The 20,625-nt window shown below is 47.8% G+C and overlaps 1 protein-coding gene across 3 annotated transcripts in view; it reads right to left on the bottom strand.

Annotated features, from left to right (window-relative positions):
* BAZ2B (bromodomain adjacent to zinc finger domain 2B) overlaps window positions 1-19,890 on the bottom strand; it is a 131,219-nt gene extending 111,329 nt beyond the window's left edge. For 2 of the 3 annotated variants that reach the window (XM_063933673.1, XM_063933674.1), the window contains exons 1-4: window positions 19,680-19,890; window positions 16,197-16,289; window positions 16,054-16,115; window positions 1,932-1,997 (exon numbers count right to left, since the gene is read on the bottom strand). In XM_063933673.1, coding sequence (XP_063789743.1) covers window positions 1,932-1,997; window positions 16,054-16,115; window positions 16,197-16,289; window positions 19,680-19,836 — 378 coding nt within the window. In that variant the 5' untranslated portion in view covers window positions 19,837-19,890. Of the gene's footprint in view, window positions 1-1,931; window positions 1,998-13,472; window positions 13,572-16,053; window positions 16,116-16,196; window positions 16,290-19,679 lie in introns of those variants that run through there. The other variant, XM_063933675.1, reaches the window with a different exon arrangement.
* Between the last annotated feature and the right edge of the window lie 735 nt (window positions 19,891-20,625).

Here is a 20,625-nt window from a genome sequence, read left to right as displayed (position 1 = left end):
CATTCGATGGTGAGTGAGTTGCGAACGGATTTGCAGCTGTCCGCTGACTGAGGGACATTTTCGCACGGCGTACACATGCAATCGCACACTTGCACGGCTAATTTATACTCTCCTTGGGCAGCAACTATCTGATCGCAGGACAACAAAATTAGCAGCACAGTGATCAGGTCTGAATTACCCCCTGAGCATGTGCAGAGACACCTTGCACCGGCAGTAGCTGTGAGGATTTATGTGCAAAGTGAGTGACAGGTGTGCGATTCCATATGCAGTTAATTGGCTCTGGCATCTTATTCCCAATGTCCTAACTGCACCACCATACTCAGGTCGGTTAACAAGCAATGTGTCCCCGACGGTTGTGTCTTCATACACAAAATGGGGGATCTCAGACACCTCCAGTGGGTGTCTCAAGACAAATCCCGGTGGCTGCACCATTTGCTCATTTTAGCACCGCCACTACATACTGAATCGCAGCTGCGAAAGGCATTTGCGTCAATCTCTGAATCAGATCAGTGCGCATACTGCATGTGACTACTGGCACAGCTGGGAACCAAATACATCACCACACAGATTCTATGTCATATGACTCAACTGCTGGCTGCCCCTGTGTTAGTGGCCTACAGGCATTTGATACATCCACATAGAATAACTCTGGCAGGCCAGGACTTAGACACTGTATTTGCGTGTAGAAGGCAGGGTAGGCACCAAGTTCCTGTCACATAAGCGCTGATTTACTGTATGAACACTGCATTCAGCATTCGGTGCGGAGTGTACACAATTTGCTACGTGCAGGAAAATAGTGCATATACAGATGTGTCCTCATACATCTAGTCGCAACATGACACGCAGCGCGAGATGCCTAGTGTGAGTGAGCCGCCAGGTCCCATGCAACTCTGTAAGCGTCGGGTGTCTTTTTGCCAAAATGCGTCTTAGTCTAGGATGCATCAGGAGACAGTGCTGATTCATTTGATATGTGACACTTGTATACCTGTGTGTGACTGAGCCTATATACAAAGCACAAGGGAACTTATATTGCAAAAAACGTATATTGGAATCTTCGTATGCAGATTCAGAGACTCAGTCGCACTCAGATATACAAGTGTCGCATATCAATGTAATCAGCACAGTCTCCTGGTGCGTACTAGTCGCAACACACAAATAAGACGGCCAACACTAGCAGAGTCTCACAGGACCTGGCGCACAGAGAGGGTCTGTTTGGCGCGACTGCAGCAATTATGTTTGAGGACACATTTGTATATGCCAAGTTCTATATGTGCGCAAGCTACGAGCGGGTGGATCACAATGCTTATTGTTACACAGAATGGTGAAGGAAGGCCCATATCTCCCTGTATACCACACCTTCGCCCTAAACATTACATTTCCTGGAAGGTACAGTAACTGCCCTCCTGCCCCTGACCCTCTGTGGCTGGTAAAATAAGCATTATTTCTACAATTGTTTCCATCAATTGGTCACTAGGTACAATAATTCATTGGTATCTAGAGATTCCAGTAATATATATTTGGGATAGGCAAGCAATGTTTTAGCAAGTTATACACAAATATTTCAATGCTGTGAAGAAAAACCTATGCATATATTTCTGAGTATTTAAATAACATATTTCTAAGTAAAGAAAACTTAGAAGTAGAATTTGCACTGAAAATAATATATGTACCAATCTCCGGCTATACATATATTCACGACTCTTTTTGCTTTGAAAATGTGCTGTATGAATGATGTTATACAACCATTTATCTGCTGCTGCGTGTAGTAAATAGGGGAAATATGTAGAATTATGTTTCTGGAACTTAGCAGCTATTTAGAAGTTCCCTATACACACATGCAGCAGATATCACAATGCAGCTTTGCAATCTTTATAAACAAGTTGTACTATGACGTGAATGTCAGGCAGGAGCAATGCACAGTTTCCTTATACCTCTAGAATTTGTTGGGCACGGAGTTCTTTTTCCATTCGGATCTGCTCAGTTCTCTTTATTTTTTCCTAAAATAAAACAAATATTGTAAAATATATTTGTAAATTACATGAATAAATGCTTGCAGTATTAAACTTTTTGACCCCCCTGAAGGAGTCACTTATAATGAAACGCATTGGGTGACTATAGCTCTACGACCCTAAACAACACGCGTGCCCACCAGGAGCTTATAGTGGACTTTCCAGTAACATCTGTCATGGCTGGTGGTCAGTTACATGCTCCAGAAACGTTATTTTAATGTAAGAGTATTTTAGATGTTTTAATATTTGTATTAAAACGAGTTTTATGGTAAGAACTTACCCTTGTTAAAACTCTTTCTGCGAGCTACACTGGGCTCCACAAGTCTGGACAATGGGGTGTAGAGTAGGATCTTGATCCGAGGCACCAACAGGCTCAAAGCTTTGACTGTTCCCAGAATGTACAGCGCCGCCTCCTATATCACCCCGCCTCCCAGCACAGGAGCTCAGTTTAGTTAACCAGCCCAATGCAGTAGCAGGAAAAGAGACGACAGCGTTTAGTAGCCACATACACCACACTCTCACGACAAGAGAAGTGTCAGCGGCTAATGCCATATCAACCCAAAGAAGCTACAGTAAGTGCGTCAGGGTGGGCGCCTTGTGGAGCCCAGTGTACCTCGCAGAAAGAGTTTTAACAAGGGTAAGTTCTTACCATAAAACTCGTTTTCTGCTGCGGGGTACACTGGGCTCCACAAGTCTGGACAATGGGGATGTCCTAAAGCAGTTCCTTATGGGAGGGGACGCACTGTAGCGGGCACAAGAACCCGGCGTCCAAAGGAAGCATCCTGGGAAGCGGCAGTATCGAAGGCATAGAACCTTATGAACGTGTTCCCGGAGGACCACGTAGCCGCCTTGCACAATTGATCAAGGGTCGCACCACGCTGGGCCGCCCAAGAAGGTCCAACAGACCGAGTAGAATGGGCCGTAATGTGAACAGGAGCTGACAGACCAGCCTTCACATAAGCATGCGCAATCACCATTCTAATCCACCTGGCCAGGGTCTGCTTGTGAGCAGGCCAGCCACGTTTGTGAAATACAAACAAAACAAAGAGAGAATCAGACTTTCGAATAGAAGGAGTTCTCTTCACATAGATACGGAGAGCCCGTACCACATCCAAAGACCGCTCTTTGGGAGACAAATCAGGAGAGACAAAAGCTGGAACCACAATCTCCTGATTAAGGTGGAACGAAGAAACCACCTTAGGTAAATATCCGGGACCAGTCCTAAGAACCGCCCGATCACGGTGAAATATCAGATATGGGGAAATACAAGACAAGGCACCCAAATCCGACACTCTTCTAGCAGAGGCAATAGCCAGCAAGAACACCACCTTAAGGGAAAGCCACTTAAGGTCAGCTGAACCAAGAGGTTCAAATGGAGGCTCCTGCAACGCCTCCAAAACCACCGACAAGTCCCAAGGAGCCACAGGCGGGACATAGGGAGGTTGGATACGCAACACACCCTGAGTGAAAGTATGAACATCAGGTAAAGTCGCAATTTTTCTCTGAAACCACACCGACAAGGCAGAAATATGAACCTTGAGGGAGGCCAGACGAGGGCCTTAATCTAGGCCCTGCTGTAGAAAAGCCAAAAGTTTGGCTGTACTAAACTTGGAAGCGTCATATGGTTAGATGCGCACCAAACAAAGTAGGAATGCCAGACCAGATGGTAAATCCGAGCAGAGGCCGGTTTCCGGGCCCGCAACATAGTTTTAATGACCTCTTCAAAAAAAACCTTAGCTCTTAAGACGGAAGCTTCAAGAGCCACGCCGTCAAAGACAGCCGGGCTAGGTCCTGGTAGACACAGGGGCCCTGAACGAGGAGGTCTGGGCGTTGTGGAAGTAGAAGTGGACGCTCTGACGATAGGCCTTGCAGGTCTGAAAACCAGTGCAGTCTGGGCCACGCCGGAGCTATGAGAAGCAGATTTCCTTTTTCTTGCTTGAACTTCCGAATTACCCTGGGCTGGAGTGACACCGGAGGGAACACATACGGCAGCCGAAACCTCCACGGCACTGCCAGCGCATCCACGAATGCTGCTTGAGGATCCCTTGTCCTTGCTCCGAAGACCGGAACCTTGTGATTGTGTCGAGACGCCATCAGATCCACATCTGGAAGACCCCCCCTTTCCACGAGGAGTTGAAACACTTCTGGATGGAGGCCCCACTCGCCAGCATGCACGTCCTGACAACTAAGAAAGTCCGCTTCCCAATTCAGCACTCTCGGAATGAATACTGCCGATATTGCTGGTAGATGGCGTTCTGCCCAACGTAGAATCCGTGAGGCTTCTTTCATTGCCAAACGGCTTTGAGTGCCGCTTTGATGATTTATGTAAGCCACTGTGGTGGCGTTGTCCGACTGTACTTGAACAGGACGGTTCAGAATCAAATGCTGGGCTAGGTTCAACGCATTGAAGACTGCCCGCAATTCCAGAATGTTGATCGAGAGGAGAGATTCCTCCTTGGCCCACCGACCCTGCAAGGAGTGCTGTTCCAGCACTGCGCCCCAACCTCTTAGACTGGCATCTGTCGTCAACAGGACCCAGTTGGATATCCAGAAGGGACGGCCCCTGCACAATTGTTGGTCCTGGAGCCACCAGCGCAGTGACAGACGGACCTCCGGAGTCAAAGAGATCATTTGAGACCTGATCCGGTGAGGCAGGCCGTCCCACTTGGCTAGAATTAGCTTCTGGAGGGGGCGAGAATGGAATTGAGCATACTCCACCAGGTCGAATGCTGACACCATGAGGCCCAGCACCTGCACTGCCGAATGTATCAACACTTGCGGACGAGAAAGGAAGCAACGAATCCTGTCCTGAAGTTTCAGGACTTTCTCCTGAGACAAGAACAACCTCTGGTTGTGAGTGTCCAACAGCGCTCCCAGATGCACCATGCTCTGAGCAGGGACCAGGGAGGATTTCTTCCAGTTGATGAGCCACCCGTGGGCTTGTAGAAACCGGGCCGTCATATCCAGATGATGCAGGAGAAGATCTGGGGAATTTGCCCGGATCAACAAGTCGTCCAGATACGGCAGTATCCTGACCCCTTTACGGCGGAGTACCACCGTCATCACCGCCATAACTTTGGTGAAGACTCGCGGAGCCGTTGTTAAACCAAAAGGTAACGCCCGAAACTGGTAATGGAGGTTGCCAATAGCGAACCTCAGGTATTGTTGATGTGACACTGCTATAGGGATATGCAGGTAAGCATCCTGTATGTCCAGGGAGACCATGTAGTCCCCAGGTTCCAAGGCCAGAACTATAGAGCGAAGGGTTTCCATACGGAACTTGGAAACCTTCACAAACTTGTTCAGTGCCTTGAGGTTGAGAATGGGCTGGGAGGACCCATTCGGTTTCGGGACTAGAAACAGCGGAGAATAGTACCTCCGGCCCCTCTGAGCAAGAGGCACCTGTACTACGACTCCTGTATCCAGGAGGGTCTGTACCACCGAATGCAGAGTGTTTGCCTTTGTCTGGTCCGACGGGACGTCTGTCTGGCAAAATCGATGAGGGGGTCGGTTTTTAAAGGCTATGGCGTAACCTCGAGTGACGACTTCCCATACCCAGGCATCTGAAGTGGTCTTCAACCATTCCTGGGTATACCCTAGAAGCCGGCCCCCCACCATGGGATCCCCCAGGGGGAGGCCTGCCCCGTCATGCGGCAGGCTTATCGGTCTTGGCTGCTGGCTGACGGGCAGCCCAGGCTCTTTTGGGCTTCGGCTTACCAGGTTTGGAAGTGCGGGCCTGCTTATGGTACGCCTGACCTTTTGCTTTACCTGAAGGACGAAAGGGGCGAAAGGACGTGCCTTTGGCCTTCGACACAGAATGAGCTGTATTAGGCAGACAGGCAGTTTTGGCAGTAGCCAAGTCAGCCACTATCTTATTTAAGTCCTCCCCAAACAGAATATCCCCCTTGAAAGGGAGTACCTCCAGGCTTTTTCTAGAGTCCAGATACACAGACCAGGATCTCAGCCACAATATCCTGCGAGCCAGGACTGACGTAGTAGAGGCCTTGGCTGCTAGGATACCGGCATCAGAAGCCGCCTCTTTAATATAGCGAGAAGCTGTGACAATATATGATAAGCATTGTCTAGCATGGCCAGAGGAGATTTCAGCTTCTAACTCCAAGGCCCATGCTTCAATAGCCTCTGCCGCCCATGTAGCTGCAATAGTGGGCCTTTGTGCAGCACCCGTGAGGGTGTAAATAAGAATTTACTTACCGATAATTCTATTTCTCGGAGTCCGTAGTGGATGCTGGGGTTCCTGAAAGGACCATGGGGAATAGCGGCTCCGCAGGAGACAGGGCACAAAAAGTAAAGCTTTAGGATCAGGTGGTGTGCACTGGCTCCTCCCCCTATGACCATCCTCCAAGCCTCAGTTAGGATACTGTGCCCGGACGAGCGTACACAATAAGGAAGGATTTATGAATCCCGGGTAAGACTCATACCAGCCACACCAATCACACTGTACAACCTGTGATCTGAACCCAGTTAACAGTATGATAACAGCGGAGCCTCTGAAAGATGGCTCACAACAATAATAACCCGATTTTTGTAACTATGTACAAGTATTGCAGATAATCCGCACTTGGGATGGGCGCCCAGCATCCACTACGGACTCCGAGAAATAGAATTATCGGTAAGTAAATTCTTATTTTCTCTATCGTCCTAGTGGATGCTGGGGTTCCTGAAAGGACCATGGGGATTATACCAAAGCTCCCAAACGGGCGGGAGAGTGCGGATGACTCTGCAGCACCGAATGAGAGAACTCCAGGTCCTCCTTAGCCAGGTTATCAAATTTGTAGGATTTTACAAACGTGTTTGCCCCTGACTAAATAGCCGCTCGGCAAAGTTGTAAAGCCGAGACCCCTCGGGCAGCCGCCCAAGATGAGCCCACCTTCCTTGTGGAATGGGCATTTACATATTTTGGCTGTGGCAGGCCTGCCACAGAATGTGCAAGCTGAATTGTATTACACATCCAACTAGCAAAAGTCTGCTTAGAAGCAAGAGCACCCAGTTTGTTGGGTGCATACAGGATAACAGCAAGTCAGTTTTCCTGACTCCAGCCGTCCTGGAACCTATATTTTCAGGGCCCTGACCACATCTAGCAACTTGGAGTCCTCCAAGTCCCTAGTAGGCGCAAGACACCACAATAAGCTGGTTCAGGTGAAACACTGACACCACCTTAGGGAGAGAACTGGGGACGAGTCCGCAGCTCTGCCCTGTCCGAATGGACAAACAGATATGGGCTTTTTTGAGAAAAAAACCACCAATTTGACACTCGCCTGGTCCAGGCCAGGTCCAAGAGCATGTTCACTTTTCATGTGAGATGCTTCAAATCCACAGATTTGACTGGTTTTAAACCAATGTGTTTTGAGGAATCCCAGAACTACGTTGAGATCCCACAGTGCCACTGGAGGCACAAAAGGGGGTTGTATATGCAATACTCCCTTGACAAACTTCTGGACTTCAGGAACTGAAGCCAATTCTTTCTGGAAGAAAAATCGACAGGGCCGAAATTTGAACCTTAATGGACCCCAATTTGAGGCCCATAGACACTCCTGTTTGCAGGAAATGCAGGAATCGACCGAGTTGAAATTTCTTCGTGGGGCCTTCCTGGCCTCACACCACGCAACATATTTTCGCCACATGTGGTGATAATGTTGTGCGGTCACCTCCTTTCTGGCTTTGACCAGGGTAGGAATGACCTCTTCCTGAATGCCTTTTCCCTTAGGATCCGGCGTTCCACCGCCATGCCGTCAAACGCAGCTGCGGTAAGTCTTGGAACAGACATGGTACTTGCTGAAACAAGTCCCTTCTTAGCGGCAGAGGCCATAAGTCCTCTGTGAGCATCTCTTGAAGTTCCGGGTACCAAGTCCTTCTTGGCCAATCCGGAGCCATGAGTATAGTTCTTACTCCTCTACGTCTTATAATTCTCAGTACCTTAGGTATGACAAGCAGAGGATGGAACACATACACCGACTGGTACACCCACGGTGTTACCAGAACGTCCACAGCTATTGCCTGAGGGTCTCTTAACCTGGCGCAATACCTGTCCCGTTTTTTGTTCAGACGGGACGCCATCATGTCCACCTTTGGTAATTCCCAACGGTTTACAATCATGTGGAAAACTTCCCCATGAAGTTCCCACTCTGCCGGGTGGAGGTCGTGCCTACTGAGGAAGTCTGCTTCCCAGTTTCCATTCCCGGAATGAAACACTGCTGACAGTGCTATCACATGATTTTCCGCCCAGCGAAAAGTCCTTGCAGTTTTTGCCACTGCCCTCCTGCTTCTTGTGCCGCCCTGTCTATTTACGTGGGCGACTGCCGTGATGTTTTATCCCACTGGATCAATACCGGCTGACCTTGAAGCAGAGGTCTTGCTAAGCTTAGAGCATTATAAATTTACCCTTAGCTATATTTATGTGGAGAAAAGTCTCCAGACTTGATCACACTCCCTGGAAATTTTTTCCTTGTGTGACTGCTCCCCAGCCTCTCGGGCTGGCCTCCGTGGTCACCAACATCCAAAACTGAATGCCGAATCTGCGGCCCTCTAGAAGATGAGCACTCTGTAACCACCACAGGAGAGACACCCTTGTCCTTGGATATAGGGTTATCCGCTGATGCATCTGAAGATGCGATCCGGACCATTTGTCCAGCAGATCCCACTGAAAAGTTCTTGCATGAAATCTGCCGACTGGAATTGCTTCGAAGGAAGTCACCATTTTTTTTTTTTACCATGGCCCTTGTGCAATGATGCACTGATTTTAGGAGGTTCCTGACTAGCTCGGATAACTCCCTGGCTTTCTCTTCCGGGAGAAACACCTTTTTCTGGACTGTGTCCAGAATCATCCCTAAGCACAGGAGACTTGTTGTCGGGATCAGCTGCGATTTTGGAATATTTAGAATCCACCCCTGCTGTTGTAACAGTATCCGAGATAGTGCTACTCCGACCTCCAACTGTTCCCTGGACTTTGCCCTTATCAGGAGATCGTCCAAGTAAGGGATAATTAAGACGCCTTTTCTTCGAAGAAGAACCATCATTTCGGCCATTACCTTGGTAAAGACCCGGGGTGCCGTGGACAATCCAAAACGGCAGCGTCTGAAACTGATAGTGACAGTTCTGTACCACGAACCTGAGGTATCCTTAGTGATAAGGGCAAATTTGGGACATGGAGGTAAGCATCCCTGATGTCTCGGGACACCATATAGTCCCCTTCTTCCCGGTTCGTTATCACTGCTCTGAGTGACTCCATCTTGATTTGAACCTTTGTAAGTGTTCAAATTTTTTTAGATTTAGAATAGGTCTCACCTAGCCTTCTGGCTTCAGTACCACAATATAGTGTGGAATAATACCCCTTTTCTTGTTGTAGGAGGGGTAATTTAATTATCACCTGCTGGGAATACAGCTCGTGAATTGTTTCCCATACTGCCTCCTTGTCGGAGGGAGACCTTGGTAAAGCAGACTTCAGGAGCCTGCGCAGGGGAAACGTCTCGACATTCCAATCTGTACCCCTGGGATACTACTTGTAGGATCCAGGGGTCCTGTACGGTCTCAGCGTCATGCTGAGAGCTTGTCAGAAGCGGTGGAACGCTTCTGTTCCTGGGAATGGGCTGCCTGCTGCAGTCTTCTTCCCTTTCCTCTATCCCTGGGCAGATATGACTCTTATAGGGACGAAAGGACTGAAGCTGAAAAGACGGTGTCTTTTTCTGCAGAGATGTGACTTAGGGTAAAAAACGGTGGATTTTCCAGCAGTTGCCCTGGCCACCAGGTCCGATGGACCGACCCCAAATAACTCCTCTTCCTTTATACGGCAATACACCTTTGTGCCGTTTGGAATCTGCATCACCTGACCACTGTCGTGTCCATAAACATCTTCTGGCAGATATGGACATCGCACTTACTCTTGATGCCAGAGTGCAAATATCCCTCTGTGCATCTCGCATATATAGAAATGCATCCTTTAAATGCTCTATAGTCAATAAAATACTGTCCCTGTCAAGGGTATCAATATTTTTAGTCAGGGAATCCGACCAAGCCACCCCAGCTCTGCACATCCAGGCTGAGGCGATCGCTGGTCGCAGTATAACACCAGTATGTGTGTATATACTTTTTATGATATTTTCCAGCCTCCTGTCAGCTGGCTCCTTGAGGACGGCCCTATCTATAGACGGTACCGCCACTTGTTCTGATAAGCGTGTGAGCGCCTTATCCACCCTAAGGGGTGTTTCCCAACGCGCCCTAACTTCTGGCGGGAAAGGGTATACCGCCCATATTTTCTATCGGGGGGAACCCACGCATCATCACACACTTCATTTAATTTATCTGATTCAGGAAAAACTACGGTAGTTTTTTCACATCCCACATAATACCCTCTTTTGTGGTACTTGTAGTATCAGAAATACGTAACACCTCCTTCATTGCCCTTAACGTGTGGCCCTAATAAGGAATACGTTTGTTTATTCACCGTCGACACTGGATTCAGTGTCCCTGTCTGTGTCTGTGTCGACCGACTAAAGTAAACGGGCGTTTTAAAACCCCTGACGGTGTTTTTGAGACGTCTGGACCGGTACTAATTGTTTGTCGGCCGTCTCATGTCGTCAACCGACCTTGCCGCGTGTTGACATTATCACGTAATTCCCTAAATAAGCCATCCATTCCGGTGTCGACTCCCTAGAGAGTGACATCACCATTACAGGCAATTGCTCCGCCTCCTCACCAACATCGTCCTCATACATGTCGACACACACGTACCGACACACAGCACACACACAGGGAATGCTCTGATAGAGGACAGGACCTACTAGCCCTTTGGAGAGACAGAGGGAGAGTTTGCCAGCACACACCAAAAACGCTATAATTATATAGGGACAACCTTATATAAGTGTTTTCCCTTATAGCATCTTTTTTATATATTTCTAACGCCAAATTAGTGCCCCCCCTCTCTGTTTTAACCCTGTTTCTGTAGTGCAGTGCAGGGGAGAGCCTGGGAGCCTTCCCTCCAGCCTTTCTGTGAGGGAAAATGGCGCTGTGTGCTGAGGAGATAGGCCCCGCCCCTTTTTCGGCGGCCTCGTCTCCCGCTCTTAACGGATTCTGGCAGGGGTTAAATATCTCCATATAGCCCCCGGAGGCTATATGTGAGGTATTTTTAGCCAAAAATAGGTTTTCATTGCCTCCCAGGGCGCCCCCCTTCCAGCGCCCTGCACCCTCAGTGACTGCCGTGTGAAGTGTGCTGAGAGGAAATGGCGCACAGCTGCAGTGCTGTGCGCTACCTTAAGAAGACTGAGGAGTCTTCATGCCGCCGATTCTGGACCTTCTTCTTGTTTCAGCATCTGCAAGGGGGCCGGCGGCGAGGCTCCGGTGACCATCCAGGCTGTACCTGTGATCGTCCCTCTGGAGCTAATGTCCAGTAGCCAAAGAAGCCAATCCATCCTGCACGCAGGTGAGTTCACTTCTTCTCCCCTAAGTCCCTCGTTGCAGTGATCCTGTTGCCAGCAGACTCACTGTAAAATAAAAAACCTAAGCTAAACTTTTCTAAGCAGCTCTTTAGGAGAGCCACCTAGATTGCACCCTTCTCGGCCGGGCACAAAAATCTAACTGAGGCTTGGAGGAGGGTCATAGGGGGAGGAGCCAGTGCACACCACCTGATCCTAAAGCTTTACTTTTTGTGCCCTGTCTCCTGCGGAGCCGCTATTCCCCATGGTCCTTTCAGGAACCCCAGCATCCACTAGGACGATAGAGAAAATCGCTTTTAGACAACCCTCGACACATTTATCCGTAGGCTCTTTTAGAGACGTGACGGTAGTGACAGGTAGAGCTGAGGAAACCACCATCCTAGCCACATGTGAGTCTACTGGAGGAGGCGTTTCCCAATTCTTAGACAGCTCAGGCGCAAGGGGATTGAGCCAGCATCTTCTTTTAAGGCACAAACTTCGTACCCGGGCTTTGCCAGGGTTCCTGACGTGTATACACTAGGTGGTCAGAGTGAGGTAAAACTTGTTTAATCACCCTCTGACGCTTGAACCTATCTGGTTTCTTAGTAGGAACGGATGGCTCGGGATCATCCGTAATCTGCAGAATAAACATAGCCTCCAAAAGATCAGGAACATCCACATGTGAACTACCCTCCCCATCAGCCGTATCTGAGTCAGAACCTGTGGGGTCAGTGTATGTGCTGTCTTCATCAGACGAGGTGTCAGTGACAGCAGTGGATCGTGAGGAGACGAGCGCTCGCTCAGAGGACCTCTTGGACTTAGGCGAGCGTTGGTCAGACTTTTTAGTAGTCAGGGACTGGTTCAACTTCTTTAATTGAGCAGATAAATCGTCCGTCCACGGCGGGTTAGCTGCAGGGACCACATACGGTTGTACCGGCATTGGGGGTCCCATAGGGGGTGTTAGTTTATGAACTAGCGTATGCAGAAGCGTGGAAAAAGCGGCCCACGGAGGGTCAGTATGTGCCTCCGTTGCCACAGCCCCCAGAACCAGAGCCCACAGCTGCTATATTCTCCCCATATGTGCCTGTGGCTTCAGCAACACCAGCAGTGTGTTCCGCCCCAGAACCGTTACCCTCAGAAGCAGACACGATATAACTTGCAGTATGAGGTAACACAGTACAATTATTAGCAGCACTATATCCCTAAACCCAAACCCCTGCGCAGTGTAGTCAGCACCAGCAGAGATAAAGGAGAGATATGGTGACTAAATCACAGAGAAAAATACGTAATACGGTATATCTTTGTGAAAATCCTATATTAAATAACACCTGACGCACCAAGCCCCCTCAGGTTATAGAATATAGGGATAGCAAGTTGAGTGAAAGACACGAGATGGACACCACACAGCTATCAATGCACACACAAATAGTCACAGTTTGTACAATGCAGAGGTTATTACAGACAATAATACTGCACTGGACTAGCTTACACAGCTATATAGTCAATAGATATAACACTACACAGTAAGAAACTGGATGTATATCACAGGGTAATTGTATTATAAACCCCTGACTAAATGCACTCTTTCTTAACTAACACTAACTAAAAAGGCAGGTAGAATACTTAAGTGTCATGTAAATGCACAGCGCTGACAACCAGGCGGCTTTACATAGGAGGGTTTGCCCAAGCAGTCCCAGGAACAGTGAGCTGAGGAGTAATGGCGCCGCAGACACTGACATGGAGTGAGGAAAGACAGAGATGCAGCTCCAGGGCGGGAACACTTGCTAAAAATGGCACCCTGGGGCTGGGGGAGGGGCTTCAGGTCTAAGCCTTATCCCCCTTGCTGGCAAAACCACCGGGTACTGTGGGCGATATTAAAATCGGTTTTAAGAGAAAATCTGACCTGCGCCCATGCCCTGGTGATCTAGTGGGATCGCCTGTACTGCCACAGTGTCCACCACCAGCGCGCGCGGCCCGCCTCCCACTGACCGCGCCGGATTGCGATAAAGACCGGGTCCCGCGAGCGGGACCCACTTACCACCTCTCGAAGCGCGGCCACGCGATCCTGGAGAGCCCCAGCCGTGTGTGCCTAACGTGAAGTAAACCGGAGCCTCCGCTGTAGTTACCCGGCAACCAGGGCTCGGGAGCGTACAGCGCCGCTGTGGAGAGCTGGAGCTGCAGCAGTGAATGTCACAAAACATTTACCACCGCTTTTTACCTCATAAAAAGCTTTTCTCAGGGCTGCCTGGAGCAGCCCCTCTGTTAAGTGCCTGCTTACTGCAGCACCAACTGACAAACTGAGCTCCTGTGCTGGGAGGCGGGGTGATATAGGAGGCGGCGCTGTGCATTCTGGTAACAGTCAAAGCTTTGAGCCTGTTGGTGCCTCGGATCAAGATCCTACTCTACACCCCATTGTCCAGACTTGTGGAGCCCAGTGTACCCCGCAGCAGAAATTGGAATTATACTACACAATGAAAGGCCATGGGCCAGAGGTGTCACTAATCTTGTTGACACCTGGCGTGGGTGAAATACCCCATAGGCGCTCCTGCTAAAAAAAGAAAGGTGTGTGTCTTCACAGAAGGTGAGTGACCTTGTGGGAAGGGTGCGTGACCTTGTGGCCCGACTCCCATATTCATCACTTCGGGGGATCCCGGAGATGCTGGGCTGCCCCCAAAGACTGACTGTCTGCAGTGCCAGATCCTACACTGTGGCAGAAGCCGACTGCTGCACGTAATGTTTCAGTGCAACACTCTGCACCTGTCACTGCATTTTGGTTTCACCTCAGGGCAGGTGCCACCTCAAAGAGGCCGCACTACCTGCACCCCTGTAGTGACGCCACTGACTTGGGCCAAATTTTTGGGTGGCTTTAATGCAAAGGTTCTAGAATTTGACTTTTCCCTTGGAGGGAGCTGGAGACAATCTAAGGAACCAGGAACACACCATTAGAACTGAAAATTGGCCTCTGACGTTAGGAATGGAATTTTCTACTTCTATTCAGATAAGCTAAATACAAAGAATTTTTGATGTACGCATAGTATTTATCAATACTTATACTGGAATAATCTACGACAGCATAAGTGCCCTCTTATTGTCTTATGTTGTCTCTATTTTATTTTGTCAGGTCTGTTGTGGCAGGGATCTGTCCATGAGGAGCAGCTCAGTCATCCTAAGAGATTAAAACGGACAGTCACATCATCTGTACAAGACAAGGGTTAATGTTAAATACCCTTGACCCAGCTCTCACTAGTTCAGTGATACCTCTCCCTCAGCACTTGGCTTAGTGATTAGGGTTAGGCTCTCAGTAAGTCTTGGGCGGCAGACTCAGGAAAGGAAAGTCTCAGAGAGGACTGACTGTACCAGGAACATCATACTTATTTATGGAATTACAGGCATGAAGTGGTGTCAGACTGTACTGACTCGCTGGGTCGTAGGGCATGTTACTTTCACGACATGAGGTTATGTTGGATATGGAACAGCTCATACTGAGAAACTCAGGCGGCAATTTTAGAACACTCATGCCGAATATGCAGGAGGCTCAAGTAAAAACTCATAGAGGTGAGGCTACAGCATTTATTCACTTACAGGAAAAGGGAGGCCATGGGCATTTTTACTTCCTGTGGCCACACACAGTCTATTCCGATTTTTCTTTCAGGACCACTTTGCAGTTTGGCCACACGTGGGCACATCGGGGCAGAGATCTGGCTGATGGATGTTCAGGCTGAATGGTTAGATTACATAAGGGCTTGTCACTGTGGTGGGAAGAGGCCCGAACTCACTGTCCAATTGCAGATACTGACTACATTTATTAACATAACATATTCACCCAAACTCATTTTGATTTTGATATGTGCCTGGTTTGGGGCTATAAGAGGGGCAATTTCAGGGCAATCACTGATATTTCCAGATATCCTGCTGCATCTGTAGTTGGTTTTATCATCTGAAACTATTCACCAATTATAAAATATTTGCTTAGGAACATACCAGGAGCTAAGCACTTCCTACAGGCAAGGTCCCATGCATAGAGATGGGATACATGTCTAACCATTTATATGGTCAGATGTCACCATGACACGATCAAGCAAATTAACAAATGTAATTTCTTACAGATATGTCCTCTTACATCTTTTCTCTGTGCGCTACAACTCGCGTTACACATGATGTGTGAGTGCCGTGTGACTTGGTAGCACAGAGCGTCTTTATTTGCGTTTTTTCAGTGAAAATTAATCTTAGACACAAAGTGATGCATTAGGACGCACAAGCAGCTTTTGCTGATTAAAATGATATGATGCATGCCTATATTCTGTTGGTGACTGCGACTGTATTCGCATACAAAACGATATGTTCGTGGAAAACACTGTAACGTGTCATTTTGAATGCAGATAGAGCAGCAATTACTCACAGAATATAGGCATGCCACATATCATTTTAATCAGCAGAAGCTGCTTGTGCACCCTATAACATTACTTTGCATCTAAGATGCAATTTCAGTTCAAAAATGTAAAAAAGGCACTCAGAGTTACCGAGTCCTGCCACGGCATGGCGACTTCAAGGGCTGTTTAGCGTGACTGCAGCAAGGATGTAAGAAGACACATCTGTATATCAGAAAGGAGAAACGTTACCTGTTGCTTCATCATCCTTATTTGCTCCTTCTGCTTCCGTTTCTCCTCTGCTGCCATGATGGCTAGAACAGAACAATGAGAAGATATAACACACAGATTGCTGCTGGGAATAATGTAGCGCTAGACAGGCGAAGCTTCCGTACCTTGCTGTTTCTTCGCCTCTTTCGCTGCCCGGACCTGCTCTTGTTTTTGAAGCTTCCGCAGGAGTTTGATTTGTGCGGCCTGTCTGGCAATTTCTGTAACCAAAGAAAAAGAGAGGACGATTAAATTCAGTCTTGTTACATGTAGTACACAGTACCAACTTTACAGAGAATAGCAAAATGGTTAAACACACTTTTGTTTTACAAATTTTTTAATAACACTGATATTTTATGTTACATCTCTCCATTACCTATGTTCATATGCATCTTATTGCCTGCAATTATCATTGATGTAGATCTGACATAAATGTTACTTTCTAGTGTGTACGATCTACACTGTAATAAATGCACGCAGCCAGGGCCCATGTGACATCAATGTTTTTGGATTAAGAACAGCGTGGAGATCAGAGCCATCTTGACAGCTTTATAGGCTCTGGGGGTCATTCCGAGTTGATCGCTCGCTGCCGATTTTCGCAGCGCAGCGATCAGGTGAAAAAACGGCATTTATGCGCATGTGTATGGGCCTCAATGCGCATGAGCGACGTACAGGTACAAAGCCCTTTGTGGCTGTGCTCAGGTTCTAGCTGTTCTAGCTAGTTTTTCTTCGCACTGACGGCCGCAAGAAGATTGACAGGAAGGGGGCGTTACTGGGTGTCAACTGACCATTTTCAGGGAGTGTTTGCAAAAACGCAGGCGTGTCTGAAAAAACGCAGGCGTGGCTGGGCGTTCGCTGGGCGGGTGTATGACGTCAAATCCGGACACAAATTGGCTGAAGTGATCGCAAGCGCTGAGTAGGTTCAGAGCTACTCTGAAACTGCACAAACTTTTTTTGTAGAGCTCGGCTGCACAAGCGTTCGCACTTCTGCTAAGCTAAAATACACTCCACAGTGGGCGGCGGCATAGCGTTTGCACGGCTGCTAAAACTAGCTAGCGAGCGATCAACTCGGAATGACCCACTCTGAGCAAAGCAATGCACCGGGCCCCTTCCCACCCATTCACTGAAATGCATTTTTTAGAAGTGATTACCCCTCCTGCGTTCCACGCCTTCTCTCCACATGCTTCCAGACAGGGAATAGCTGTCAGCACTGTGATACTGTAGCTCCAGACATCCACCAATCAGCATGCTGACAGCCACTCACTGTCTGGCTGCAGGCTGGGTGGCATGTAGAGAATGCTTCCTGGCCACTCTCATTGTGGGGCCCTGGGCAGCTGACCAGTGTGCCCATACGTTAAGATGGCCCTGGTGGAGGTACCAGAACACAACAACGAATGCCTTCTCTATTGAAGATACATGCAAAGTTGATCTTATCAAGATAAACCAGAAAGGCAGTCACAGATCACCAGCTGGTGTTACACCACACATCATTCCAGCATGTCCATTGCTGGGACTTATAGTTCCTCTATCACTGGTGAACCATATGATGGCACTAAAGCCGATGAATGTCAGTTCAGCAATAGAAGCGTTTTTTGTAAAATGTCGAGATATATACATATATATATATATACATATACACACACACACAATTCTACAGAGTTAATAAAAATCGCTAGATCAATAATCAAAACTCTTAAATCGGACCCTCTGCGTCTATATTTAGAATGCTTATTGCTTATTAAATTGTAACCATGTAATATACAAAAAGCATACTATATATAGACACTAAGATTTTTATGTTGGGTGGGGCAAGATACAATTTTATTTTAGCGCCCCTAAATTGCCGAATGTCACCCCCTCAGGGGCAGCTGGATTTACCCACCACACCACCTACCTGACAGATATATGTATGTACATCTATATCTGCTTTTATCTATCTATCTGGTAGGAGGGAGAGAAAGGACGAAGGGGGAGCTGAGGGGGAAGAGAAGAGGAACATATGAAGTGGGAAGGGAGAAGGGTGCAAGGCTGGTCCCAGAGGAGGGGCCAGCCCACAATTAATAGCCACACACAGTAGGGGCTGGAGCTGGATGCAGGACAGAGGTGGGCCCTGATAGTGGGCTAAAGAAGGGCTGTGGGGGGTAGGGGGGAGGTGCAGTAACCAGAAAGGGAAGTATCTCCATCCTGACACTGCTTATTGTAAGCTTAGACAGCGGCCACACTGTGCCCTGTGACCCAGTACTGGACTGGAGCTTGCGAGTCACCCCCTTGCCCCCCCTGTCCCAACACCTATGATAGACACAGAAGAGATATACTACATGTATGAATAATACATTGAGCCCCGCTGTCATGTATTGTGTTTTTATGGATTCTGGCCTTACAGAATACATTTCTTACTATAAATTAAGCCCACACACCGCACAGACCACAGGTAGAAATTAGTAAACAACCAAGCTTTAGGATGAACGGTAAAAAGTATTTCATTATAAAAGTATGGGTCTCCTGTAGCCTGTAAAGTGCAGCTCCTATTAAGGCACGTACACACTGGCCGATATATCGGCCGTTCTCTTGAACGGCCGATATATCGCGGGTCCGTCGGCCAGTGTGTATGGCCTATACGTCTGTGAACTCAGTCGTTCACAGACGTATCGCGTCGGCCCCGCAGCACAGCCGACGGCCAATATATCTACCGATATATTGGCGCGTCGCTGTGTGTGTACGGCGGTCGGCCGACCGCCCGTACACATGCTGCGGCGGCCGGCAGTGATTGACAGCTGAACTGGGCGGGCCCCCAGTTCATGACGTCAGTCCCCGACGAATCGGGCAGTGTGTATGCTCAACACACTGCCCGATCCGTCCATAGATATATCTGCAGATCAATTGATCTGCAGATATATCTTTCCAGTGTGTACCCACCTTTACACAGCTGTCTGCTTACCTACAGCTGTCTCACCTAAGAGATCACAGATTGCTCTTGGGTAGATTTTTATTGAGGCAGAGCAATATGAAAGGAAATAAACATAGTGTAATATAGTCATGTCACCACAAACTGTATGGCCACAACAGAAAGTGATACTCTACCTGTTGTTATCTTTTAGACTGTAAGCTGGTAGGAGCAGGGCCTTCTTTCCTCATGTACCTTTCTTCCTTACACTTATACTCCATACTCCCTTTGATGGCACCTAACCCCGGGTTTTCTATACCTCTCCTATATTGTCCTGTACTGTAAGTGCTGTTTTCTTGTTTGCTCATTTTATTATGTACTGTGTAATGGGTGCTGCGGATCCCTTATGGCGCCATATAAATAAAGGATAATAATAATAGTAATAGCTGGTGTGTAAAGAATACAGACATGATTATGATTACAGTTTACCTTAAGGAACTCCTTGGTGATATGAATGGGTCAGTGATTAATGGGATGGCAATAAAGAGAGAGCCACAAAACCAACACTGTAGTTTTCAAATGGTACTTGGTCTTTGTTCACCCCACCATCCTCAAGCATCTCTTTTGGTATATGGGGCAGAGGTATAAGGGAAACACTAGCAAATAATACACACAACTGCTACTCTTGTCATTAACCTGCAAAGTCATAGGACTTAAGAAAATGTACCTTGTGCCTGAAGCTTCCGTAACAGCTTGGCATTGTCGTTGACAACAAAGTCAGAGGTTCCCACGTTTGGAGGGCGTCCTTTTCGCCGTTTCATCCTTGACTCCTGTCTAGCGAGCTGCCTCTCTGGATTTGGTGGCCGCCCTCTGCGCCCCTCCATAGCTCGGATGCGTGGAACTATTTCTTCATCTTTGAGGAGACACCATTGCAAGCCCTTTAAATGAGTAAAGATGAATCAGTGTAGTTACAGGAAGAGACCCCACTACAATTATAGACACACATGCAATTTTAAAGCTTATGTACAGGACTTTACTGACTTGCAACACGTAAATAACTATTTATATGTGGAATATGCTGGAAATTATTGTGTGATACCCTAGATTCTGTTTGGAAACGGACAGGCCAGAGCTCATTGGTTGGTACTTTATCTCACACCACTTTATCACTCACCAAGTCTTAGTACATCATCCCAAAACGTCTGTCAGTCTGACCATGTATGCCCAGCTTAACTGTCATTTTTAAACCACAGCCTGTAACATGGCAGTTAGGAGGTGACTGGTTGGTAGTTTATCGCTCTTCACTTTATCTCTTTCCACGCTTTGATACATCTCCCGCTTAGCATGAATAGGTTTGCCCTAGTTTACAGCCAATTTTATAAAAATAAAAGAAAACCAGATGTACTGTCTGTCTTGATGCTCCCTGCCTCTGTTGATACTTCTGTTGGTACTCCCAGTAGCTGTTTTCTCTTTGCAGTTTATTGAGCATAACCAAACCCAGAAAAAGCAGAGACAAGTGAGGCAATGTGTCATTGGACTGCAGGGGGCAGTAGGGGTAAATGCTCCTACTGTATAGTGTATAGGAGCAGAAGAGTGCAACTCTCTGTACTAGAGCAAAATTGGAATAGGGATCCAGAGATCTCGCTCTAGTCTCTCAGGCCCCCTCCTTGATT

This window comes from Pseudophryne corroboree, chromosome 7 (genome assembly GCF_028390025.1).
Source record: "Pseudophryne corroboree isolate aPseCor3 chromosome 7, aPseCor3.hap2, whole genome shotgun sequence".
NCBI classification, from domain to species: domain Eukaryota; kingdom Metazoa; phylum Chordata; class Amphibia; order Anura; family Myobatrachidae; genus Pseudophryne; species Pseudophryne corroboree.
Note: the sequence above shows the minus strand (reverse complement) of the source record. Positions and strands in the feature narration are given on the sequence as shown.